The sequence below is a fragment of the Pelophylax lessonae genome (genome assembly GCF_965119305.1).
Source record: "Pelophylax lessonae genome assembly, chromosome: 3".
In the NCBI taxonomy this organism is placed as follows: Eukaryota; Metazoa; Chordata; class Amphibia; order Anura; family Ranidae; genus Pelophylax; species Pelophylax lessonae.
Genome location: NC_138770.1, coordinates 243,542,253 through 243,569,462, shown reverse-complemented (window position 1 = coordinate 243,569,462; position 27,210 = coordinate 243,542,253). Strand labels below are relative to the sequence as shown.

General features: G+C 40.7%; 1 protein-coding gene across 1 annotated transcript in view; it reads left to right on the top strand.

Moving 5' to 3' along the window:
- Window positions 1-27,210, top strand: part of PLCH1 (phospholipase C eta 1) — a 264,244-nt gene that overhangs the window by 83,440 nt on the left and 153,594 nt on the right. Inside the window, exon 2 of the mRNA XM_082251170.1 lies at window positions 25,987-26,133. Coding sequence (XP_082107296.1) covers window positions 25,987-26,133 — 147 coding nt within the window. The remainder of the gene's footprint in view (window positions 1-25,986; window positions 26,134-27,210) is intronic.

The following is a 27,210-nucleotide window of genomic DNA, read 5'->3' as shown; positions in this document are numbered from 1 at the left end:
TTCCAGTGAATTGCATTTTCATCGAATGTTTCTCCACATTCAGGTGTATATCATAAAACAAAGCAACGATGATATGCAAAGTGCAGAAACCTGTAGCTGGAATTCTTCTTTTATCTTTATATATGTTTACCATTTTTAACAAATGCAAATGATCATCATGAATGCTTAAACAAAGTTTACGTGAATATCTGCAAATTCTTTAGTCAGGTATTTTCACAGATTTTTGGAAGTTTGGAAAGGTTGCATCTGTTCTAGTTCACCTGTTGAAAAAAGTACCTTAACCACTTTACCACCGGAGGATTTTGCTGTCTTACGTCCAGGCCACTTTTTGCGATTCGGCACTGTGCGAATTTAACTGACAATTGTGCGGTCATGCAACGCCGTACCCAAACAAAATTTACGTCCTTTTTTTCCCACAAACAGAGCTTTCTTTTGGTGGTATTTGATCACCTCTGCGCTTTTCATTTTTTGCGATATTAATAAAAAAATGCGACAATTTTGGAAAAATAACAATATTTTTCTACTTTGACAGTTAAAAAATATCCAATATATTCAATTTTTGCCATATATTTAGGCCTAAAATGTATTTAGCTACATGTCTTTGACAAAAAAATTCTCAATGAGCGTATTTTTAACCGCTTTAAGACCGGAAGATTTTACCCACTTCCTGACCAGGCCATATTTTGCGATTCGGCACTGCGTTATTTTAACGGACAATTGCGTGGTCGTGCGATGCTGTACCCAAATTAAATTTATGTCCTTTTTTTCCCCACAAATAGAACTTACTTTTGGTGGTATTTGATCACCTGTGCAATTTTTACTTTTGCGCTATATACAAAAAAAGAGCGACAATTTTGAAAAAATAACAACATTTTTCACATTTTTTTATATGAAATCCCCCCCCCCCCCCAAAAAAATGTAAAAATCAAAATTTTTTTACTTTTTTTGCCAATTTGTTTTCTGCTACATATTTCTGGTAAAAAAAATCGCAATAAGCGTATTTTGATTGGTTTGCGCAAAAGTTAAGTTATCGCACCTACTAACTACGGGAAATTTATGTAATTTTTATTGTTTTTTTTTTTAACTAGTAATGGCGGCGATCTGCGATTTTTTTTGCGGGACTGCGACATTGCGGCGTACAGATCGGCGTACAGACATTTTTGACACTTTTGGGGGTACCAGTGACATTACTACAGTAATCAGTGCTATAAATATGCACTGTTACTGTAAAAATGACACTGGCAGGGAAGGGGTTCATTTTTATTGGTGATCAAGGGGTTAATGTATGCCTGGTGCTTACTGACGTGTGTGGGGGGAGGGGACTATGTGACACAGGGACAGATCACAGGTTCAGCTATGCTGAATCCTGCAATCTGACCCTGCCTGTCACTTAGGAGATCCGCCCGCTTTGTTTACACAAGCGGGCGGATCTCCACACTCGATCCCCGACGATCGGGGAAGAGCGGCGGTGATCACCGCCGCTCCTCCCCTGGCCTGACTCCCGCTGTAACTGAATACAGCAGGAGGGAGCCTCCGGCGGCGCCCACAAGCGGAGGAGTCCAGCGACGTAGTTCTACGTCGCAGGACGATAACGAGCCACATTGCCGCAGTAGCAGCATTGTGAGCGGTCGTAAAGTGGTTAAAGATGGTATAGAGATAATGATTTTTGCAAGATAAGCAAGTACTTTAGAGTGGATTCACATTTATGCTATTGTGCTTTCTTGTGCATTAAAGTGCATTGATAGCCTTAGTAAATTCTTTTCATATCAGCTACAAAACACATGTCAAAGCAGTAAATAATGCACTTGACCCTAAATGCAAAAGTGGGTAAAATGTTTTTTTTTTTTTGGGTGATGAATCGCTGAGAGCCTGTAGGAAATAAATAGGCGGGCACAATGCATTTTAACAAGTGTTAAACTTGCATCCTTAGGCCGGCCATACATGGTGCAAATTTCTTTCCTGCAACCATGGTTTCAGGAAAGAAATTTTCATGATTCCCCCATCAACACATGCAGTGTTGACAGGGGAATCAGCCATTGTTTTTTCCTGACAGGGGGGGCGGGGGAAGCCATCCTTGCCATGAGAAGACAATGATTATTGCTAGTGGCTATAGCAGCTAGCGATAATGATATTATGATCGTAAGCGAATCGCGACAGCAAAACTGAGTTACTTGAAGAACTGAGCGATAGTGATTCGTGGGAAAATTTGTCATCAGGTACGGAAAGTGACGACAGCGTTGATTCTGATGTCTCTTTCTGGCACATAGCTCCATTGGAAATTCTGAAGAATCATTTGATATACTTCCCAAATTCCAAAAGCTATGTGCCAGAAAGAGACATCAGAATCGTCGCTGTCGTCACTTTCCGTACCTGATGACGAATTTTCCCACGAATCACTATCGCTTAGTTCTTCAAGTAACTGCTTTTCGCTGTCGCTGTTTTCCAGTTCGTCTAATAGCGATTTTGCGCAAAAAAAAAACGCTTTTTGGAAGCCATGGTTGTTCAAAATTTTCCAGGCACAAAGCACTGGGAAAGCACAGGCAGGGCACTGGAATGAAATCCTGTGGTGAAATGGCATGATACAGTGAAATCCGTTAGGATCACCGCTTTGTATCATGTCATTTAGTCTATTTATACTTTTGAATTTGCCGCCGGTTCCACCCCCCTGCGTCGCAACGCTCGCAGAAAGGGAATCGGTAGGCAAGTTCCGGCAATCGGCCGTGCACATAGCGGGGAGAGACTGTGAGGAGGATGGGGAGGACGGCGGGGGATCGCAGGGAAGGTGAGTAACATTGCGGGGTAATCCCAAGTGCGGCTGGGGGTTACCGCTTTTGGTACTGAAAGTTAACCCCGAGCCACACTTGGGAATTTTGGCCCTACTTCTCTTTAGAATATCAGGAGTCATTGTTCTGCACTCCTGCAACCCATTTTCAGCTGACAGCGGGCTAAGGCCCACTGTCGGCTGACTTCACTGAGCCAGTACAGATTTTGAAGAGATCCCATCTTTAATGCCAGGATCTAAACCAAAAGCTGTCTCAGCCTCTCAGCGATTTGCCAGTCACCGCTCTCTGCTCAGTGAAGACCAAGAACTGAGCAATCAGCTGTCTTTGATTGCTCAGTTCTTGGTGTAGAGGTAGTGGGAGACCACAGCATCAGACTGATCCTGCATCTACCTCAGTGAATATGGCTGTTTTTTTAACATTCCCATACTCCCCAGATTATCAGACTCATTTGATAAATGTGGGAGTAATGTGGATAGTTCTGAATCCACTGCTATTTGAGTGCCAGCAAGGGAGTGGAGCTCCCCCTCAGCTCTTGTAGTCACTAGAGAAAGGAAGTAGGGAATCCCCAGTGCCACACATCCACAGGGTTGTGTGATGGTGGAAGAGACAACCTCAGCCTGGGCTCCCGCTAGGCCATGCCCCCAGCGCATTTAGCCTTGCCCCCCCCCCCCGGAGCTTGGTCATGTGGTTGGAGTATCCATGTGCGTGAGTTCTCCATTCCATGACTAAGCTCCAGGGGGCAGAGCGAAAACATGTTGGGGACGTTGCCTTGCGGGAGCCCAGGATGAGGTTGTCACTTCCACCCTCACACAAACACAACCTTGTGGATTTGTGGCACCAGGGATTCCCTTCTTCCACCCTCACACAAACACAACCTTGTGGATGTGTGGCACCAGGGATTCCCTTCTTCCTTTCTCTGGCTTGTATTGCTTTCTGTGTCCCTGTTAAGAAGATTCACCCTCACTATTTGTTCTGTTTACCGTTTTCATTGAAAATGAATGTAAAAGAAAATTCAAAATTTTGGGTTGTCCCCAGAAAAGTAATGGGGGGCAAAATCCTCCAATGAGGATGCTAGTTCTGGTAAACTGGGAGTACCCAAGGAATTCCCTTAATTTGCAAGGATTTTCTCTCCTGTTTGGCTATGGAACATGAAGTGAAGGAAAATCTCCGTAATTGGACAACGATGGCGAAAAAAAAAAAATCTGACGGGTTATAACCCTCCCTTACGCTATCCAAAATAAAAAAAAATGTGTGCCTATAGTTCTACTTTAAATATACATAGTGGCTGCAATCGTTTTTGTTTTCTTTTCTTACTGGCTGGATCACAGATGAAAATAAAGAAAAAAAGCTTCATAAAAGGGAACTAAAACACCCGCCACATTTAGGCCCCCTTTACACAGGCAGCTGGGGATGGTGAAAACAGGTGGTTGACCTGCGGTTTTACCACCTCCTGACCCCCCACCTAAAGGACTTTGCCGCATTCCAAAAAGTTAATCACTGTGGATCACTTTTCAGAGAATGAACTAAGCTTTAAAATGTTACTGAACCCAAATGCAAAAACATAATATATTACAGAATACCAATTATTTGATGTAGTGCCTGCATTAGTATGCTGTAAACTACTGTATCTTCTTCAAATGAGAAGTCATCTAACAGTCTACAGCGAGGGGGGACATTGCTTTTCCAAGGATGTGCTGAAGCCAAGTGTTGCCTATATCAGGGGAAAAATGTATGCGGGTTCATGATTCCAGGTAGTATGTGAGGATGGCATACAATCTACAGTATTGTTTATTTTCCTTCATCCACATTGACCCATAACGGTAGGCTTTTGAATGGTGCAGCAAACAGTGTTTAGACTGCAGCTTCCTATTAAATATTAATGCTGAAAATATTAACATATTTAATCAAGTTACTGCCAATAAAAGATTATGAATCTTGAAAGACTATTAGAGTTGTTTCCCCAGTAAAAGTGGCAAGATGTATTCCAGTTAGGGTTATGGTTTATTCTCCTTAGTATAATATTTATGAGGTTTACAAGTTTATTTGTCAGACAGTTTGGCGTATGTATTCTTAAATTGATAATATTTGCATTTTATAGTGCTTTGCAAGTTCTGAAGGTTTGGATCAAATAACAAACAACAAAGACTTGGAATATTCAAATGTTTCAGCTGGGTATTGTGTTACTTGGCACTCAGTTTGTCGCCTATACAGGAATATGGACCCTTCCTTTGTGACTTTGCTGGTACTTGATAGGATTATGGACCAGTACTCTCACATGGGTTGAGCCACGTCCCCAGAAGTACGAGATATTTAGGTGTAGTGAAGGTCTAGAATAAAATAAGAAATTCACTACAAAGTTTTTTTTATCTGAAAAACAGATTTCTAAGATAATATTGTGATGTTATTTTATTATGTATCAGTTAATCCTTACAGACTTAGCAGTAGAATAAAATACATGATACATTTACAAGACTTGGCTCTGTTCAGCAGAGTGGTAATTATTTGATGCTTAGATGGATGATTTATATTGAAGTGTTATATAAGAGCATATATTATAGTTGATACCGTTAACATTATAAAGGGCATCTGCTATGGTTGTTGAGGGGATTTCAAGTGTTTTTTTTAATGAGCTGGGTCTTGTATAGTACCAAATACTTTTTTTTAATGAATAGTGTATTATTTGTAAATGTTAAAGTACGTTTAAACCCTAATGCCTGGTACACACAATGAGATTATCGGACAAATGATTGTCCGTTCTATTTTGTATGCTAGTCTATATTAAAGTTTGCAGAAATTGAGTTTACTAAAGTGACAAAAATTCTCGTACAGCAGAATAAAAAAGGGGCAGTGATGTAATGTGTTGTAGTGTATTTGTATTGTATTTCTGAACAACTGTACTGATTAAATGAAAATTGTACGATCTTCTATCGTACAAGAAACATTTTCGTGCTTGCCTGATTGAATAATATCGGATGAACTGTCATGATTTGCTCTCGAAAGCTGTGTACTAACGATCAGATTATCGTGCAATTGATTAGAAAGCGGTATTTTTCGTACAATTTTCTGATGGGCCATAACTGAATGACATCTGACTGTCAATGCACTTTTTATCATAAACTATTGCCATATTTTTTTTTTTAATAAAGTACAGTTTTTTTTTTTTTTTTTTTTTTTATCCTTTATTGCATATCAGCATTGCTGATCACCCCTAGCTTCCTTCCATCCACTTAATATCTTCATACAAGAATGCATTACAGCAGTGGCTGCATGACATTGCTGAGAGCAGGTTTCCTGCGGGCCATGCCAGTGTAATGTGGAGGAATTTATGATATTATTGATTATTAATGATGTAAGCCCATATGCGCATTCAACTGAGGGGAGCAGAAATCTTGATGCCGCTTTATTCTACATGAGGCTTCAAGATTCCGATAATTCCCCCCGGCAGACCCCCACGGCCCTTTTGGGGGACAGAATCCCCTCTTCCCTCCACACACCCTTCAAGACCCCCTAATGTTGAGGGCATGTAGCCTGGTTTGGTGTAGGAGGGTGGCTGCAAGCTCACTGCAACCCCCTTTCCTGGCCAACCAGGCTACATGTCTTTTATTATTATTATTATTTTTTTTTTGTATTTATGGAGGATCCCACGCTACTATTGGCATTACATTGACAAATCCACAATATCTTCTGAATGTAAAAAAACTGACAGGTTTCCAGGGTGACATCATTGACCAGACATGGTCATTACCATATTTAGTCAATAAAGTCCCCAGGATCTCACCTGGCTTTTTTACAAACAGGGAGCTGCCATCTAGGGGCAGTGGTAATACCTCTGATAGTCCCCTGGTTTGTTTACAAACAGAAGCTGGTGGGGATATTAGGTGCTATTTCCCATAAATTACAGATCCCTGGCTGCAGTTTGTAAACACAAAATGTCACTTTAAGAGTTGGTTCACACTGGGGCGGCACGACTCTGTCCTACTTCGGGGGCGACTTTTGCATTCCCATGCGCCACGACTTTGGAGCGACTTGCATGGACTTCACATAATGGAAGTCTATGCAAGTCGCTCCGAGGTCGCCCCAAAGTAGTACAGGACCCTTTTTCTAAGTCGGAGCGACTTTTGTCGCTCGTATTAGAACGGGTCCTGTAGCGGTCAATGGACCGCGAGGGAGCTCGACTTGTCAGGCTGACAAGTCGCCTGACAAGTCGCGCTAGTGTGGATCGACTCTTAAAGGAGTATATCGTACTGCATCCATAATTTCATGTGCAGGTTTAGGGTATCCCCAAGGTACGTTTTTAAAGGAATTGTGTTTTTTTAATGCTGCTCTTTAAAATTGGCCTTTAAAAAGGCCACAACAATAAATAAATAACAGGATTAATCTCCCATAGACATCAATGGGGTTCAACACTATGTTCAGGTACTGCAAATTTTTCTCCTAACTTTTCCCTGAATCTCCTAACTTTTCCCAAATTAGGGCTAAGAAACCTGCAGAAATTGTGTTGGGCAAATCATAGCATCATCTGATGGAAGAAGTAGAGTAGTTGCACATATACAAGCACAAATTGATGAATGATCTGAATGATTTTGACACCGTTACACAGTAATCTAATTGTTCTTGACCACAAACCAATCACATTGGTCTGGTGTTTACCAACAGAAGACATTTGAGTTATTCCAATTACTGCTGAATAGGCCCTTTAGGGTGGCTGTATCCCTATATTCTAAAATATTGTACTGTTTGTGTATCTTTATATTCTAAAATATTGCAAACAAAATTCTGTGCTAATTTAAAAGGTTGAGCTTCAACTTCCAACCGCTAGTCCTCTTCGTCCATATTTGGCATATACGTCTGTAGCACCCTACAGGTAGGTGCTAGGTAAATGTATACTGGGCCTTGTCTGCCTAACAGCAGGGCTGTAATTTGTTTAGAAAGGGTGTCAGGACTTCCAGATGTGCCTGCTGAGGGGAGAAGTATCCCCACTGGCTCCTGTGAGAGGCTTCTCATAGGGCAGTGAGGGAAGCCCAATCAGGGGACACATCCCAGCTTGTAACTACCCCAGAAGGCAGACTAGGCTGCAAAGGATTCTGGGAGTGGGTATAAGTTTGGGGGAAAGTGCGTGGCACGGTGTCTATGGCGGGAGCAGAGTCCCAGGAAGGGGAGTGCGGCTGTCTCTCCTCCTGTCTGAGGAAGGCGGATGTCTCAGGGTGTCGCCTGAGTGTCCAGAGAGTGCTGAGTTGAGCTGAGGGAATCCGGTGTGCTGTGAGCCTGCAGAGAGAGAGAGAGGGGTCCAGTCCCATGAAAGCCTACACAGGTCGTGAGTACTGAGGATTGCCCCCGGGGGTCTGCCTGAAGTTAGAGGGGACCACTCCGGAAGAGGTTCTGGGATCCAGTGTCAGCTAGCTGTAAAGGGGGTACCTAGGTTGAGGACCCTGAAACTACAGAGGGAGTACATAGTCAGTGGACCCTGAAGAGTTCAAGGGCAAAGGGCGTTACCTGCAGTTGGGGCCCTGAATTGCACAGAGCGTACCAGTTAAAGTGACAGCTATACAGAGTTCTACTATATACTACCTCAATCTGTGCCAGGCTTGGGAAAGTGACTTTCTTAGTACAAAAGTGTCAGGAGTTCTACAGTTCTCAGTCTTGGATCTTCTGGACTATTAGTCGAGGATTCAGCACTTCTTCTGTTCTACAGAGTGTTCTCAGTGTCAGTGAGCGTTGGCTGGCACCGGCTGGCGTCAAGGAAACGCCAACGGGCATTTCAAAAGTAAAGTCCCAATTGTAATTAGTTTAAACCTCAAGGAGTATCCCACTCATTCCCTTCTCCAATTCCCTTTATTCCAATAAAAAACCACAAACAAAGATGCCGAAGTTGTCGCTGCTTCAGTTGTCACACCCAGGGTCGCAGCTTACATGGGCTGGAGAGATTACCGGTACTAATGGCAGACCCACATCAGGCCATAAGCCTGGAAATCTTGCTACACATCATTATTTCATTCCATTCTATCAAAGCCCAATTCCATCTTAAATCTATTAATTACACTGATGCCACTGTTTTCCCCCATGGTGGATGATTCCTACATGCTGCAAAGAGCTGCTACATACTGTATATTGATATGTAACATGGCCCCATTCTCTGCAGGATTTTCCTGTTAACTTGGCTTGTATGATGTCACAAAACATTAGGGGGGGGGGGCATGACTTTCTGGGCCTACAGTAAGTGTGTTGAATGATGTTGGCTATCATTTAAATTGGAAGAGGAGTGGAGCTGCATTGCAGGGCAGTGAAGCACTAATTCTGCAGGGGACAGCCCTAGAGAAGGATGTGTGTATTCCCCAACAGAGCTTCTTTTTTAGCCAGGAAAGATAAAATTGGGTTTTAAATAATTTTGTAATTTGTTAAATTACTTTTAAGGTGCCAACTGTTGGACTGTTTGGTTATTATGTTAGCTGATTTCAAAACTCACAGTTTAAGTTCATGATATGTCCATTTTATCACTGACACATATTGCTTATTGACAGTATTCCCAATAGAACAAAATCCTAAAATTACTCTGAATTTCAATGCATTCCAAACATGTTTTTAACTAGTGCAATGGATTGTAAGGTGAAGCCTGTACATTGGGTTTTGTTGTTTATGTGGTGAAGGGAAAGAGTGTGTTTCTGGAACTTATTTAATGTTCATCTACACACATTAGGCAAAGCAGCCGTGTAGGGAGAGGAGATGAACACCTGGAAGAAATCAGGAAAAGTAATAGCAGTGAGGCTAGGCATTGTTCATCCTTTGAGTAGCAGATGAGCACTTGTAAGAGACTTGGCCATCATCGGTAAGTGGCAAACAAGACTAGCAACCCCCACTGAAGGCTGAGATTCCATGCCTTTCCCAGTGAGTTGGGAATTATCTATTGTATTGTGATGTGACTCCTTTTTGAAGAAATATTTCTGTTTGTAGAGCCATCATGAGCTGTGTAATTTGGAAAGTTAGGTTGACCTTTGCTCCCAACAAGTGGAAGACATGGTGGTGCTTTGAGAGAAGTTTACTGACACGTGTAAGTTCTGCTTTCTCTTAAGATCCAATTTATTCCCTTTGTACAAGACCAATTAAGACAAATGTTATCAAAAATTTCAGCAGGTTTGGGGCATTACCCTATTAATGCAGTGCTTGCGCATGTATCTGGCTGCATTGTTACAAACTTTGTTTTCTGTGTGATTAAATTGAAGCACACAGACCACACAAGCACAATAGAAAACAGGCATTTGCATTGATTGAAATCCTTTCTGATAAAGTGCTAGTGTGTACATACTGTAGCTGTGCGGTTGGCATTGTAGAATTTGAGGTTATATACTGCTGTATATTATTCAAAATAATCATTGTGAACAAGAGATGTGTAATTATATTGTGTTTCAGATAAATAAGGATAATCAGGAGTGCGTGATCTGCGGTGTGCTGGAATGCCGCTAAACCTCTGATTTTAATTGACTGAAAGGGGGTTGGAACCATAAGCTGTTATTACTTAATAATCTGACTGTCTATCAGCATTCAAGAGGGCTTTCCTCTTCCCTCTTGCCCACAGAACCGACATTGCTTTGTGGCTTGCGGATTATCCTTCTTCATTACCCAAATAGCTGCTGTATATTTTAATGGGTTATATATTTGTGATCTATACAAAATGTTATCTTTTGATTATTTAAGCAAGCTTTCCACAGCTTTTTTCTATATGTGCTTGTGCTGCTCTATAACTAATTATGGTGTTGTGTATATGGAGTAACTGTAAACTGGGAAAATGACTCCTGTTGTGTATCAGAGCAATAGTTTATAAGCAGCTGTGTGATTTCCTACAGCAATCAGCGCTTTGTGCTGTTTTATGTGAAATAGCATTGACTCTCAATTATAAAAAAAACATCTAAAAGTATGGCTGATTGCAACCAGATTGTAGCTTTTAGTGACGATGATACATATAGTTGCTACAGGTAACAGAGAAAATGTTCCAATCATATATATTTATAAATGGGGTTCATGTTTTTGTAGCAGAATGTGTCTATTGAAACTCATCCACTACTGTCTGCTACTACACTATACAGCAGAGACAGATTACTTGTAGCCCAGTTACCAGCTGTCTCTTTTTCCCATATGGAGTCCCAAGAAACTCTGTAACTTGTGTGTCCATTGCTTTCTTTGCTTTAAAGCAGGGGTCTTCAAACTATGGCCCTCCAGTTGTTCAGGAACTACAATTCCCATCAATGCTAGTCATGTCTGTGAATGCCAGAGTTTTACAATGCAACAGCTGGAGGGCCATAGTTTGAGGATCCCTGCTTTAAAGGAACTGATCTTTATAAGTGCTGGAGTATCTGCTCTGCCAGTGATACAGTGGGGGTCCATTATTCTTTCTATTGGTCAAATACTCAATCTGGCCAGTGTATTAGTATACTAGGATAATGTGGTGCAATTTGAATTTGATGTTTAATGCTGCTGGGGGTTATGGGGCAAAATACCCATCCCAGTAACGTGCATAGCCTTAAAAGGTTTTTGAATACTTCTTTATTAGGCTTTATGTAAATAAAGAAGTATAGCACTTCTTTTAAGGGCAGTGATGCCCATACCCAGCAAGTTTTGATAATCGGAAATCCTGAGAATGGGGTGGAGTAGGGGGCTGAGCAGCGGTTGTAGCAAAATTGTGCTTACAGTGAGAGGGGCTTAAAATGTGACCTATGTACAGCATGCAGGAGTCAGAAGTATGTAATGTACAAGGGTCCAGGATAGGAAATGTACATAACGCATGGGTCAAGGTTGGGAAATGTACATAGTACAGGGATCCATGTTGGGTAATATACATAGTGCAGGGATCCAGGTTGGAAAGGGTACATACTACAGGCCAGGGTCCAAGTTGGGTAATGTACATAGTGCAGGGGTCCAGGTTGAAAAAGGTATATAGTACAAGGGTCTAAGCTGAGTAATGTACATAGTGCAGAATTCCATGTTGGGTACATGGTACAGAGGTCCAGGTTGGGTAACCTAAATAGTGCAAAGGTCCAGGTTGAATTATGTACATAGTACAGGAGACCAGTTTGGGAAACTTATATAGTGCAGGGGTCCAAGTTGGGTAATGTACATAGTGCAGGGGTCTAGGTAGGGTCATGTACATAGTGCAAGAGTCCAGGTTGGGAAATGTATATAGTACAGGGGTCCAAGTTGGGTAATGTACATAGTACTGGGGTCCAGGTTGAGTAATGTACATAGCGCAGGGGTCCAGGTTGGATAATGTATATAGTGCAGGAGTCAAGTTTGGGAAACTTATATATGTCAGGCATCCAAGTTGGGTAATGTACATAGTGCAGGAGTCCAGGTTGAGTAATGTACATAGTACAGGGGTCCAGGTTGTGTAAAATACATGGTACAGGGTTCCAGATTGGGTAAAGTACGTGGTACAGTAGTCCAGATTGGTGAACATACATAGGACAGGGGTCAAGGTTGGGAAACGTACATAGTGCAAAGGTCTGTGTTGGGTATCGTACATAGTGCAGGGGTCTGAGGTGGGTAACATACAGTGATCAAGGGCATAATGTACAGAAGGTGAGGGTCAGGAGTGGGTAATGCACAGAGTACAGCAGTATGTATTATTCATAGTTCAGGAGATAGAAGTATATACAGCCAATGCACATAACCCCCTTTGATTCTTTTCACCACCACCTGCCTATGTACCTAACACAGCAATACCACCTATTCACATGTAAATATGGAGGCTCACTGTATCTTCATCATCCCTCTCCTTCCTTCTCTCTGCAGTAGAGCCAGCAGTGCAGCATGTGTAATAAGACTGATTGTGATGGCACGCATGTTTATAAAAATCTTATTTGTTACCTGACAAGAGATTTGACAGTTCCAGTAATGATCTGGCAGCTGAATCAAATTTCCACCTTTGCCGGGTCATTTCCAGCAAGTTCCCAGGTATGGTGTTGTCATACAGGGGATGCTAAATACAAAGTTCAAATTCATAAATGTGAACATTTTTTACCTACCAACAGATGTGTAATTCTGTTCAGCCAGTCTTGTAATTCACACACCTCACAAACTGCCTAACTTGGCAGGTGGCATCTGCTGGTTCATTTCTTAGTTGTGTCCACTGCGAAGTGACACATAAAATGAAAGCATACCTAAAGACAGAACATTTTATTTTGTTTTTTGATATAATGAAGAGGGATAAAAACACATGCCAGGTTTTTATTGCCTTCTGTGCCCCAAACCCTCTCTATTTGTCCTGTTTACCTTTATCGCCAAAAGTGAAAATGAAAGAAAATTTTCAATTTTAGGTTGTCTCCAGAATTGAAATAGAAGGAAAATCTTCTAATGGGGGGATACTAGTTCTGAGATTGCCTGACTTCCTGTTTTGGCTATGGGACAGAAAGTAAAGGATAATCTCTCCAATGGGAAACATGGGGAAAAAAAACTGACAGGGATTATAACATGCCCTTTCTTGAGCCAAAATGAAAAAAAGTTTGCTTTTATTTCTATGTTAAGTAAAGTAGGTTAGGAAATGGGGAATTCATCTTTCTACTGAAGCAGAGTAAGTGGGTAAATCACAAGACTATCTAAACACAATTACACATCTTTTTATAGGTAAAACATGTTTTTTCACATAAGTGTATTTAGCTGTTTTTTGCATCCTTCATTAAAACACCCAAAAAGATTAGTTTTTGTCATTTATTGGGAAATGATTGAACAGAGATTTCTGTACATCAAACACCCTTAGCACAATTCAGTATACGGTTATTGCTTGTGGGAAGGGAATCTTTGAATGGCCGTTTTTGCCAGTGATAATATTCTGAAAGAGCATTGCTAATACAGACAGTAAGAACTACAGAGGCATAAGCACTTGCTGGAATCCAGCTGTCAGGCAAGATGCTGGAAGCATTGATTGCCTCTGTCTTCTGTGGCCCTGATCCTGAGTGTGAAAATCTGTTTAAAAGTCATGCTTGACTTTCCTAGACAGATTACTTCAAATGTGTGACTTAGATGTAAAGGTTTATTATATTACAGTAGGGATGGTTGAATCAGGAGAAGTACTGAGTCATATTTTTTAAGCAGTTCCTAAATATCTGAATATAGATCTGTCAGTAACCTGCAGTGACTAGCATAGTTTGATAATCCAAGCAAGCATCAGCCATGAACTGGTCAACTCTACATACATGTGCCCAGTTAAAAAATAACATTTGCAGACCTTCTGGCCTGGCATTGAAGACAATTAGAGTATTAGAGTATGAATGACTGCACTGAGTTGGTTGATGTGGTCAAGTCTAAGATCTTTTGGAAACTGAATAATGCATTTGGGGCAAAAGGACTGGATGAGACCTCAACTAGCATTTCTATAGTCCTCAGTCTAAGGAACGTTAAAATGATCTGTAGATTATTTCAAAGTCTTCCAGTGATCCCTGCTATAACAGAAGACTGCCCATTAATATGAGGGGTACATGGAAGTCAAAAAGCTTCATGACATTATGCCTTTGCTGCCAAAATATTAGGATTGTGAAATCAGCAGTTCTAGTTTTAGCAAAAGCTGTCATAATGTTCTATCTAAATATGGGTGTGTTAAAGGAAAAGTATGAGATGGCAAAAAAAACCCCCTTCATACTTGCCTATATGACTGCAGCATTGGTCCTGTGTGGTAGCTGTCAAACGTCTGCTCTAAGACGAGAACTGAGCGATCACATGACCGCTCATTGCTAAGTTCTCAGTCTTTGATGAGCAGAGAGCGTTGACTGTCAGTCACCAATGGTCTGCTCTGCCCCTTCAGGACTCAATGGAGCACCGAGCTGTAGAAGGGGCAGAGAGGCTGGCTCTCAGCAGAGCGCTGAGAGGCTAAGCCAGCTGCCAGTCAGGCATCTGGGTGGATTCTGACATTCTTGTTGGAATACCAGCAGAGCCTGGACCGGCTTTGTGACATCAGCCGACAGCGGGCTATAGCCTGCTGTTAGCATAATCTGGATCATGGGAGTGCAGAAATAAGTGCACTTTTGTGACCCAGAAGAGAAGTATGGCCAAAAAAACAGGCCATGCTTCTCTTTTAGATGTTAGCTTGGCATGGAAAATTAGTGGCAAAGTTTGAACTGTTTCAGGGTTGGGGCTTACCATATCCCATTTTTTATTTTGAATATTTGGAACAAATTGAATTGTAAGGAATAATTAAAGCGGAACTAAACCCTCCTATCCTTTACGGCCAAGGAAGCTGCCATCTTAGCCTCTGTTTGATCGGCAGTTGCCACGGTACTGAACATTTGAGCAGTTATGATGACGCCAGCCATTTGATGGCTTGACAGTTCGGTTTGCAATGCTGACAATTACTTTTCAAGGCATGCCTTGATGTAACTGTTTTGGGAAACCGTTAAATCAATGGGTTTGGTTCTGCTTTATATTGATGGGTTTAGTTCCGCTTTAATTAGCACAAATAGTGATTTGAATATTGATATTACATAATTGTTTATTTTCTCTTTCCTTGCCACATAACTATTGTGGTGGTATGTGACATTTTATTTCTGTTGCTTCAATGAATACAGACAAGAAGCAGTTAGATGCTGTTGTTGTTGATAGATAACATTTGTTGAACAAAGCTGTGCACTTGCTGTTATGAACTTTTTCAACCTTTTTTTTGAATGCATTATAATAGCTGTCACAATAACAATATAAGTGTAAGCATTGGGTCTCCACCTTTTAAAGATAAGCTCCCAGCTCTTTATTGTCGATGAGGTCATTTAGTCCTAAGCTTGGCTAGAATAAAGAATTTCATGTAGATCGCTGAATGATGCGGAGATGACAAGAGTTTCCTTTTTATTTCTAAAAAGAATGCCCTGGGCACTTCTTGACGTCATATGTGCCCTGTCCATACAAGATACTCTTTTGTACTGGCATCAGGAAATGAATATACTAACTACTGTAATCTAGACTTGTCAAAAAGTTGACTTGTAATAGCCGTTTATAAAATCAATGGTGTGAAAAATGTGAGCTTCTACTAAGTACTGTCACTGTTTCTGTGGTGACAGATAAAATAGCCTAGTGTTATGAGATGTGAAACCTGAGTGGCTTCATTTATGCAGAATTGCCAGTTGTAGTAGAGGACATAGGAACGAGATTCAGATATATTCGGGGCAAATCATTAAATCCCTACAAACACTTTTCTGGTGCTATGACCATTTAAAATATCCTGCACCAGATTTAAAATCTTTGCCATCCATTTCAGTAACTTTACTGAAGTGTGGCAGATTCAGATACAACTATATTACCAAAAGTATTGGGACACCTGCCTTTACAGGCACATGAACTTTTTAATGGCATCCCAGTCTTAATCCGTAGGGTTCCATATTGAGTTGGCCCACCCTTTGCAGCTAAAACAGCTTCAACTCTTCTGGGAAGGCTGTTCACAAGGATTAGGACTGTGTCTATGGGAATGTTTGACCATTCTTCCAGAAGCGCATTTGTGAGGTCAGGCACTTATGTTGGATGAAAAGGCCTGGCTTGCAGTCTGCACTCTAATTTATCCCAAAGGTGTTCTATGGGGTTGCGGTCAGGACTCTAATTTAACAAAATGAATCATGGTAATGCTTTAGTATTTACATACACTATATTACCAAATGTATTGGGACGCCTGCCTTTACACGCACATGAATTTAATGGCATACCAGTCTTAGTCTGTAGGGTTCAATATTGAGTTGGCCCACCATTTGCAACTACAACAGCTTCAACTATTCTTGGAAGGCTGTCCCCAAGGTTTAGGAGTGTCTTGGGAATGTTTTACCATTTTTCCAGAAGCGCATTTGTTAGGTCAGGCACCAATGTGGATGAAAAGGCCTGGCTCACGGTGTCTGCTCTAATTCTTGCCAAAGGTCTTCTATCGGGTTAAGGTCAGGACTCTGTCCAGGCCAGTCAAATTCCTCCACCCCAAACTCGCTCAATCATGCCTTTATGGACCTTGCTTTATGCACTGGTGCGCAGTCATGTTGGAACAGGAAATGTCCATCCCCAAACTGTTCCCACAAAGTTCAAAATGTCTTGGTATGCTGACGTCTAATGAGTTCCTTTTTACTGAAACTAAGGAGCCAAGCCCAACCCCTGGAAAACAACCCCACACCACAATCCCCCCTTCACCAAATTAGTTGGAGCAGTGCACAAATCAAGATACATAAAGACATGGATGAGCGAGTTTGGGGTGGAGGAAGTTGACTGGCCTGCACAGAGTCCTGACCTCAACCCAATAGAACACTTTTGGGATGAATTTGAGCACAGCCAGACCTTCTTTCCAACATCAGTGCCTAAACTCACAAATGTGTTTCTGGAAGAATGGTCAAACATTCCCATAGACCCACTCTTAGACCTAGAAGAGTTAAAGCTGTTATAGCTGCAAAGGGTGGGCCAACTCATAATTGAACCCTATGGACTAAGACTGGGATGCCATTAAGGTTCATGTGCATGTGAAGACAGGCGTCTCAATACTTTTGGTAATAAAGTTTCGTTCTAAATAGCACCACCTTTACAAAGTGGTGCTATTAATTCATCAAATTTGTAGATATTGCAACTGGAGGTAATAAGGCCCAAGTCTGAGTTGACGCAGTGTAGCAGGTGCCATATTTGCCACCACTAACCGCTCCTCTCTCCTACCTGTCAAAGGTTGCTTTACTACCAACATCCTCCTAGCAATCAGTGATGATGCAGTGGGTGAAGTCTGATGGGGAGGCTGAGACACTAAAGCATGGTACACACTATCAGATTATCGGACTAATTTTCGTCCGTTTTTTTGTTGCATGCTCGTCTTATATTGAAAGTGAAGCGGTTACTCAACATACAAAAATTCTCATACGTCGGAATTCAATTTCAGAAGTGATGCCATATGTTAATATAATGTTTTTTATGTGTTATTTTGTTTCCGAGCATGCGTAGTCATGCTCTTACATTTTTTTTTTTCAGACGAAAACTGTACTAATTAAACAAACATCGGACATTGTGTTCACGTACAATAAAAATTTGATAGCCTGCACATTCAGTTTTGTTGTCCAAAAATTTGTAAACGGCTGTCAAAAGCACCATACTAACGATCCGAAAATTGGCAGATCTTTTGTCAGACGATTTTCTAATTGTACGTATGGGCCTTAAGGGTTTATTCAAAACCTGAGCGATCTGCAGGAAAAGCGGCTGCAGCTTGTTTTTTTCTTTTTTTTAGCTTTTTTTTTGTTTTGTAGTGGAGTGTTTTTGGAGTGGCACCATTAATTTGAATGGGCCTCCCTCCGCTCTAAAAACACTCCAAAGAAGCTCATGAACCAAATCTTGGCACAGAGCCAGAAGCGTTTGCGGATGCAATATTTGCCACTATTGTAGCCCATTTTGTCGCTTGACAAACGTGGCAAATTCGCAAATGCGTTCCGTGTTCTGCTGTGATTCTAGAATTGTGGTGATTCCGCTCACGATCCAGGTTGCTCAGATGTGAATGGAGCCTTAATCCTCATCAGATTTGTGCTCTCCTTATCATTGACAGCGGGCAGTGGGCAGATTCTTTAGCCAAAAGCAGGCTGTCTGTTGGTTAAGGATGTGTTCACTGCCTGCAGTTAGTTACAAGGGGAGTGGTCTGTCTCTATCTGTAGTGTCTGTGAATCCTATCAGGCTCCTCTCACCCAGATACAAAACTCCTCAGACATTGCATTGAACTCTTTGGCCTAAATGGCAAGCGTTGTGTCTGGAGGATACCATGCGCAGCTTATTACCTGGCCAATACTATCCCTACAGTGATGCATGGTGGTGGCAGCATCATGCTGTGGGGATGTGGGGGAGGAACTTAGAGACTAGTCAGGATCGAGGGAAAGATGAATGCAGCAATGTGCAGAGACACCTTTGATGAAAACCTGCTCTAGAGTGCTCTGGATCTCAGATTGGGGCGAATATTCATATCCAACAGGACAACGAACCTAAGCACACAGCCAAGAAAACAAATGAGTGGTTACAGGACAACTCTGTGAATGCCCTTGAGTGGCCCAGCCAGAGCCCAGACTCTATTGAACATCTCTGGAAAGATCTGAAAATGGCTATGCACCAACACTTTCTATCCAACCTGCTGGCGCTTTGGAGGTCCTGCAAAAAAGAATAGGAGAAACTACCCACAGATTGTGTGCCAAGCTTGTAGCATCATACTCAAAAAGACTTGAGGCTGTAATTGGCGCCAAAGGTTCTTCAACAAAGCATTGAGCAAAGGCTGTGAATACTTATGTACATGTTATTTTTTCGTTTATTTTAAATAAATTTGTAAGATATCAAACTTCTTTCATGTTGTCAATATAGAGTATTGTTTGTAGAATTATGAGGAAAATAATTAATTTATTCAATTTTGGAATAAGTCTGTAACATAACAAAATGTGGAAAAAGTGAAGCGCTGTAAATACTTTCCTGATGCACTGTATTGTGGTCCCATTCGTAGCCGATGTTCCACGAAAAGCTGTAACAGTTTGCTTTTGTTTAAAACGTGTTTTTAATATAGACCCTTCCTACTGGAGGTGTGGTGCAGAGAGAGAGGCAAGTTGTATATTATTTTCTGGACTTGTCTGCTTATCAGCTCCTTCTGGCCGAGTCTGCCCTCTGATCTGAGACTTGACAGATCTCCCTCTCGAGCATAGCCCTGCACCCAGTCTTCTACACCTCAGTTCCTTCTCCAAATGAAAATATAGCTGGCTGTCCATCTCATCAATGTAGCTAGGGCTTGCATTTATAGTCAGTGGAAGGCAACGACACCTGTGTTAGGTCATTGGATCAAAGCTGTGAACAACATCCAGAAGATGGAGGAGCTCCCCTTGTTCCTTAAGAAGCAAGAAGTCAGTTTTCATAAAACCTGTTTTTATAGGACTCTATTCTCCCTTTCTGATAAATACACAGATCTACTGGCTTCCAACCTGCAATAACAGTTTAAGAACCCCTCCTCCCTCTTTTCCCTATCCCTCTTCTTTTTCCCTTTTTTCTTTTACCCCCTTCTTCCTGGCTAAGGTCCCTTTCAGACAGACTTTCCGATCAGGTCCACCTGTCAGTTTTTCAAGCAGACCTGATGGGGTGCTCCATGCACCCCTATGGGGCTGCAGATGTCAGCAGTGACATGTCCCCTGACACCCACTGCTATCCCATCTGATCCTGTCCATGAAATCCAGCCATGAAATCCAGATGGATGGTAACCCTATTTTCCATCTGTCTGGAGGATGACATTGGATGAAAACAGACAGGTGGTCCATTTTCATCCAATCTCCCCACAGAAGAGAGCAGATATCTGACAGGTCCGTCTCAGCACAGTAAGCAGAGACAGACCTATCATCCACTTGTTCTGCTGGGATCAGTAGATTGATCCCTTGCTGAGCAAAGCTTTTTTTATTTTCTGTTCTAGCTGCTCCTTGTTCTACAATACCTTTTCTACCAAATATAAAAATGGCCGGGCCCTCACGAACTCCCGTTAGCAGCTGTGCTTTCCCCCCAGTGGTTTAATTGTTGACCATCTCTTATTTAATGACTTTTTAGCAAGGGTCTTCTTCCCTGCGTGTTCTTTCAGTTCTTTAGACTTGTTCTTTTCTTTGGGTCATTTTATTATGCAAGTTTCCCTTTGATATTTGTTCACGTTTCTTCCATTTCCATTGAACTGATTTGTTCAGCCTGGGAGGCACTTATGGTTATGTGTTTTTGTCGCTATAAATAAAGTATTAAAAAAAAAAGAGTTTTTTTATACATTTTTATACATTACTTATAATGCACGCACTTAACATAAAAAGTATATCTGCCTTATCTTTAAGTAGCTTCAAAAGCAAAGGTTATGCATCAAAGTCCCAGGATACTGAGAGATGTATAACGTAAAAGAAAATAAAATATGCAACATAAGTCACTAATTGGAAATCAAAAGAAAATAAAGGTCTTTAGGAGACATTGAGGGGACATTAATCAAACAATTGGCTCATAATTGAAGAAACAGTCATAATTTTCTTGACAAATTATGTAATTAGCTATGACCTCTGAATGCGTACAATTTAAATCAACAAATGTTCCTCAATTTAATAGCATTATTCCAACTAGGACTTGTGACTATGAAATAAAACCTGCATGTTTACTGATGAACTTGTTCTAGAAAGATTAGTGAACAGATCAGTCATATGATACATATTTCCTTCTTCCCTGGAGTTTATACAGTATGTGTAAATACCTACGGTAAGTGGTCCATATATTGGCGTGAGTTATCCACTTTAAGGTCATTACAGAGAACAAGGGGCACTCTTTACGTCTGAAGGTAAAGAGATTTAACCTCCACATACTGAAAATACTGTAGAAATGTGGACTAGACTCCCTCAAGAACTAGTTCTGATTAGCTCAGTAGATTGTTTTAAAAATGAGTATTCCTAAATGCACAAAATATTACTGTATACAAACATTTATTGGTAAAAACACAAGGGGTAGTTGATCCAGGGAATGATGGATTTGTTCATGGGGGATCAGGAAGGAATTTTTTATCCCCACTGGAGCAAATTAGACCATGCTTTGTGTTTTTTTGCCTTCTTCTGGATTGGTTGTAGGTCTAGGTTTGTGTATATGGAGGTGTTCTAGTTTATTTTTCCCTATTTGGTTGAACTTGATGGACTTGTGTCTTTTTTCAACCTGACTGACTATGTCACTATGTAACTATTACACCTGGTTGTTTAGGATATAACAGAAAAGTTACCTCTTCTGTGGGTCTTATGAACTAATCAAAATGTCACTATAGGGGGTGATTTACTAAAACTGGAGAGTGCATGGTAGCCAATCATTTTCTAACTTCCGCTTGTTCAATTAAGCGTTGGCAATGAAACGTGGAATCTGATTGGTTTCTATGCAGAGTCGTACCAGATTTTGCACTTTGATTTTGTAAATCAACCCCAATGTTTCCCAACCTGTGAGATTTAATTCCTCATCCCCAAATTTAGGATTCTTACCTTTCAGCCAAAGTAGTCAGTAAGCTTTTGCCCATATTTACTATTGAGAGGCTGTAAAAAGTGTTCTATTTTGTACGCCATACACTGATGGAGTAGTCAGTTCTAAAATACAGCATTGTATACTGGTTATCATAATTGATTCTAAGTTGGTTATCAGAATAGACTCTATATTATACAGTAGACACTGTTTATCTGGATGTGTGTAACCAAAGATCCAGCGATCTACACGAGAGCTGAGCTGCTCCCAGGTCTCTCATTCCTCATTGGCTGAGACAACAGGGTGAGCCATTGGCTTCTGCTACTCTCAAACACAGCCAGTGAGTCAATGAGGAGAGCTGGGACAGGGCCGAGCTGTGGTTCTGTTTGTTTTATGGACACAGAGTGCGGCTCAGGAGCGAGTGCACACTAGTGCCTCCAGAGCATGCGGCTTGCTATTGGGGGCACTGGCTGAAGAGTAGGAGCCATGAGCGCCGGTGGGGGACCCAAAAAAAGGAGGATGGGGGCTTCTGTGTGCAAAACCACTGTACACAGCAGGTAAGTATGACATGATTGTTGTTGTTATTTTTTTTAATGAACCTTCAATGTCACTTTAAGCTGTTTAGGGAATTAATAAGAAAACACACAACTCTATTAGAATGTAGAAATCTCATCTCCCGCTCTCTCCTGATTAGTGGAAAGTGTCAGTGCTTGCTCGTCCAATAAGCTAGAGTATGCTGCATCCTGTGGTACATTCTGGTTTGAATGAAATGTCACTGTGTATTAGTCATTAGAACATGGTATACTAGTCACATGGCAAAGTCTTGTATTTGTGACTTTTGCATAATAATTGAAACATTAATATTTTTCAAGCTTTATAAAGCTTTAGCGAATAACTCCACTCTAAACTTTACATATTTTTTATAGCCTGCAGAAGCAGAGTTGATTCGATTTCTATACATAACTCACTCAAATGTTTGTCTAATGCTGGCTAAATATGAATCAAGTTTAGGCCATGGGTGACCCTGCCTGTTGGCACCACTTGGCTCTACATACTTGGATCTGAAAATTTAAGGCTACAGCTAGAAAACTCTTGGCCCCTGTTTGGGAAAGTCACATACAGTATGTGAGATTCCTCCATCCACACCGGGGAAATCGATTGATTTTTCTCATTTGGAGCCTGAGGCACAAATATCCCAATTTGACCAGTGACCGTACAACTTTTTTTACACAATGTGTCTTCATCTTGCATGTCTAACCATCTGTCACCTAATGTGTGTAGACTGCTTTTGTGATAGTCATGCAGTGCTTATGCCCGCTACCGTTAACCATTGTGATAAGACGCACCAACATGATTTAACATTCATTTTTTTAAACTTTTACACATTTATTGACAAATCTTTAAACAATACTTTGTTACAGACATTCTTTTTTAGATGTGAAGATTCCTTAGCAGTGTTCTATTTAAATTAACACAACAAATTTGTGACTTATGGCCTCATCTTCTATAGATATTCATTATTTTAAAACATTCAGTTAGTTTTTAATGAAGATAATGTCAACATTTTAAAGTAAAGCTTCAGCCACAACATGTTTTCACAACGGGAATGATTAGAACCTCTGCTAGGTTTAGGTTACTGTTTGTAACCCCATTGAGTAGGCTTCCATTGTTCCATTGCTTCTTGTCTGGGATCAGAGACAGCAATAAAAAACCGTCAGATAATATTTTTTTACCCACACTGGGATAATAAATGCTGGATCTAATCAATAAACTGTAGTAGGTAAACTAAATTAAATCTTCTTCTTATATGATATCTCAGTAATCAAGTTTATGTGACTGAATAAAAAAAAAAATTGAAAAAATCGATATAAAAAAATGTATACTTTATGACCGGTTGCTGATCTAATAAGGTACAACACCTTAATAACTAACCAACAAATAAAAAGTGCCACCTAGTCTGTTTTACCTACCACCGAAAAATGTAATAAACCATAAATCATATAAGTGCTCAATTAAAAATCATTAAAAGCACATCATAATCAAGAGTGGGGATCAGGGTGCTCACTTGCTCCGGACGCGTGATGTACCAGTGTTCGGGTCCAGGACTCTCCAGGACTCTGCGGTGAGACACCGCCGCTCACCCGATCAATCACCAGGCACGTCGTATGGCCACAACCCTTAAGGAGAGTCCTGGACCCGAACGCTGGTACATCACGTGTCCGGAGCAAGTGAGCACCCTGATCCCCACTCTTGATTATGATGTGCTTTGCATATTTATATCCCATGTACGTGCATATTAGTGGATTTTAAATGGAATAAACTAGTTCATACATTATTGCACTAGTTGGCTCTCCTCTTTCTTTTATGGTTTATGTGGAGCGCCATCTTGAGAATCACCAAGGATCCATTATTCCCTATATCCTGTGCAGTGGTGCATATTCCAAAGCGTTATCAGCCCTATCCATGAGAGTGGAGGGCAAAAAGTGGGGTGAGTGTTCTAGCTGAGGGGAGTGGAGCACAAAGGTGGCGGACACTTTGTTGGTGTGTTTCTGTTCAGCTTACACAGGAATCTCACTGGATCATCACATATTACTATTCTCCTACTATTGGACTTTTAGTTTTCCTACTATTGGACTTTTAGTTATACATTGATTTATTCATGTGTGTTTCACTGGAATTTTTCCACTGATTTTTTTACACTTGATTTATTGTCCACTAATTAATTTTGGGATTGGATTTTCAGTGATTATTTGAACACATGTATATATATCTATTTATTGATTTAATTGTTTGTTTATTTTGTTCACATATATTGTGTGTACTTTTCTGAGTTGAGCGCTGCTAGGTGGGATTATTTTTATTTTTCACTTTTTAGGTAATCTTTATGGTGGGATCATTCTAGGGTCTATAAGACCCCAAATCCCACCTTTGCACCTAAAAGCATTCATAGCGCCACGTTTGACAGTTTTGAATGCTGTCATTTTTTAAAACTTGGCACCTTCAAGTCTTCTGTAAACCGGAAGTGATGTCATGCCATCGCTGGGTTACTAGTTCCTAGACGTGCCGGCTGATGGCTCGGGCCCCCCGATGAGACGGGAGAGCCCAGGAAAGCCACAGAAGGCAAAGGGAAGGCCTGCTGCTTAGGATAACAGCCGGGCGGCTTCTTGGCTGCATCAGTTGTTATCCCAAGAACCACTGGAAATAATTTTTGCCTATGGTCGGCGGGAAGGGGTAAGAAATAGAGCATGGCACTACTAAAGACTATATCATTATTCATCATTTTAAGAAGAAAGCACATGGATATGGACTATAACCGTTTGTTATAAATTTTAATTGAGCACGTATATGATTCATGGTTTTGCGGTCATAATTTAAAGTGATACTAAACCCACAACAGTAAAATCAGTCTGTATATGCAGTAAAGCTACATAGTTACATAGTTAGTCCGGTTGAAAAAAAGTCCATCTTGCTCAACCAAAAAAAAAAAAACAGTAAAGAAAACCCAACCATACAATCCCATATACACAATCCTATACCCGCAGTTGATCCAGAGGAAGGCGAAAAAACAACAGGCAAAGCATGATCCAATTTGCTACGGCAGGGGAAAAGCATGCTTGTTATACTCACTGTGGAGACTAAAAGTGTTAATCCTCTGCATTGTGTATAAAAGCTGTTTTAGCCTATCTTCTTTGATTCTCCCCTTCTTTTACTGTCCCTAATCCATCTCCTGATAAGACAGAGCCATTGGAGTCACTCTGCACATGCTCAATTTGGTGTGTTTTGCTAGAGAATTTTTTTTTCCCTGGGAGAGTGCATGTGATCAGCGCAGGGCCAATTAACACTGTCCAGATAGAGGATTAGGGGAGAATGAAAAGTCCTCCTACAAACTATAAGCAGACCCTGATACAAGTCACAAGACTGCTATATACTGCTGATGATAAAATGTGTTTAGCCATTTATATTTAATAAAATAATTGCATTTCCATGTTCTGTGTACTGTGGGAGACCAGCTATAGGGTCCTGGGTTTAGTAACACTTTAATTGAGCACTTATATGATTTAGGGTTTATTGCATTTTTAGGTGGTAGTTAACACAGACCAGGTAGCACTTTTTATTGGTAGTTTTAACAATAAGAAACTGATTCTTCTAACTCTGGGACAAACTGAAAGACATTTTTGGTTTTAGTAGGGTTTTAATAAGGTTTGTTCTATTTTTTTCTACTTTCTTGTTTTTCCTTTCACTGAGCATGTTTTCTTTTATTTTATAGTTGAAAGATGTATGAGTGTAATGCAGTCTGGGACACAAATGATCAAACTAAAGAGTGGAACGAAGGGTCTGGTCCGCCTGTTTTATCTGGATGAACATCGTACCTGTATAAGATGGAGACCCTCCAGGAAAAGTGAGAAAGCTAAAAGTAAGCCACAATATTTTTCTGAAAATTGGAAACAAATTCGTATGGTATGTAAAGGGTTGTAATATTAAAGACTAAAGCTACACACTATACAACTTTTGTTGGTAGATTTCCTTTAGATTTACCTTCAATTATGTAGTGCAAGGGTCTGCCTGTTTGCATACAAATTGAAAGAGTTTAAGTTTGAGCTCATAATATATGGTTTTGGTAAATCTAAAGATAATTGTATAGTGTGTATCCAGCTTTAGGCTAACTTCTATCTCTTGGTCACTCAAATGTCTTGATATCTCCTACACATTTCTCAAATCCTGTTCACTACCCCTAATAGGGTGGATAATTACACCCATCAGTGTCTACCAAACCTAAATTAATATATTCTGGGTAGACATGGCCTGTAACAACATTACGCTATATATTTTCTATCATGGTGGTACCGTAGATCTTTATGATATGGCAGCAACAGTAGTATTGCCTTGTAGTCTAGTAGTAATGTTAAGGGATCTTTCACACGGGAAGCCAGGGGGCAGAAAAAACAGGAGTTTCATTGGCACCCTTAATATAAAAAAAAAAAGACATTCAGGAGGTGGCAGGATCTCCTTCTAAATACCTGCCAGCTGCTGCTTTACTGCACTCTGAAAAGGGGTCCACCCCAGATTGCTTTTCAGAGAGTGGTCAATGTGAAAGTGACCTAAGACGATTGCACAATGTTGATTATGGAAAAGGAGATCTCTAGTAACACTTGTCTGGGAGTGATAAGAGGTATGTTTTTTTTACTACTGCCTTTGAAAGCACAAAAGCACAGCTTCCTGTAGTTCTGTTGTAAGTGGATTCGTTTTACTATGGGCTTCAGGCCTTTTTTAAATTCATAAGCCCTCTGCCAGTTCAATGGGATCATGCAAAAGACCTAACCAGAAATAATTCCGCAGCACATTATTACAGTGTTTGAATTTTGAATTAGATCTTAAGCATATAGTGTTTGCAAATTACTCATATGATGGTGGCAAATCATTACTGGTACATATTGTGTTTGATTGTTTTCTAATCTTAAAGAGACCTTGTCAACAACTCAAAAAATTGCAG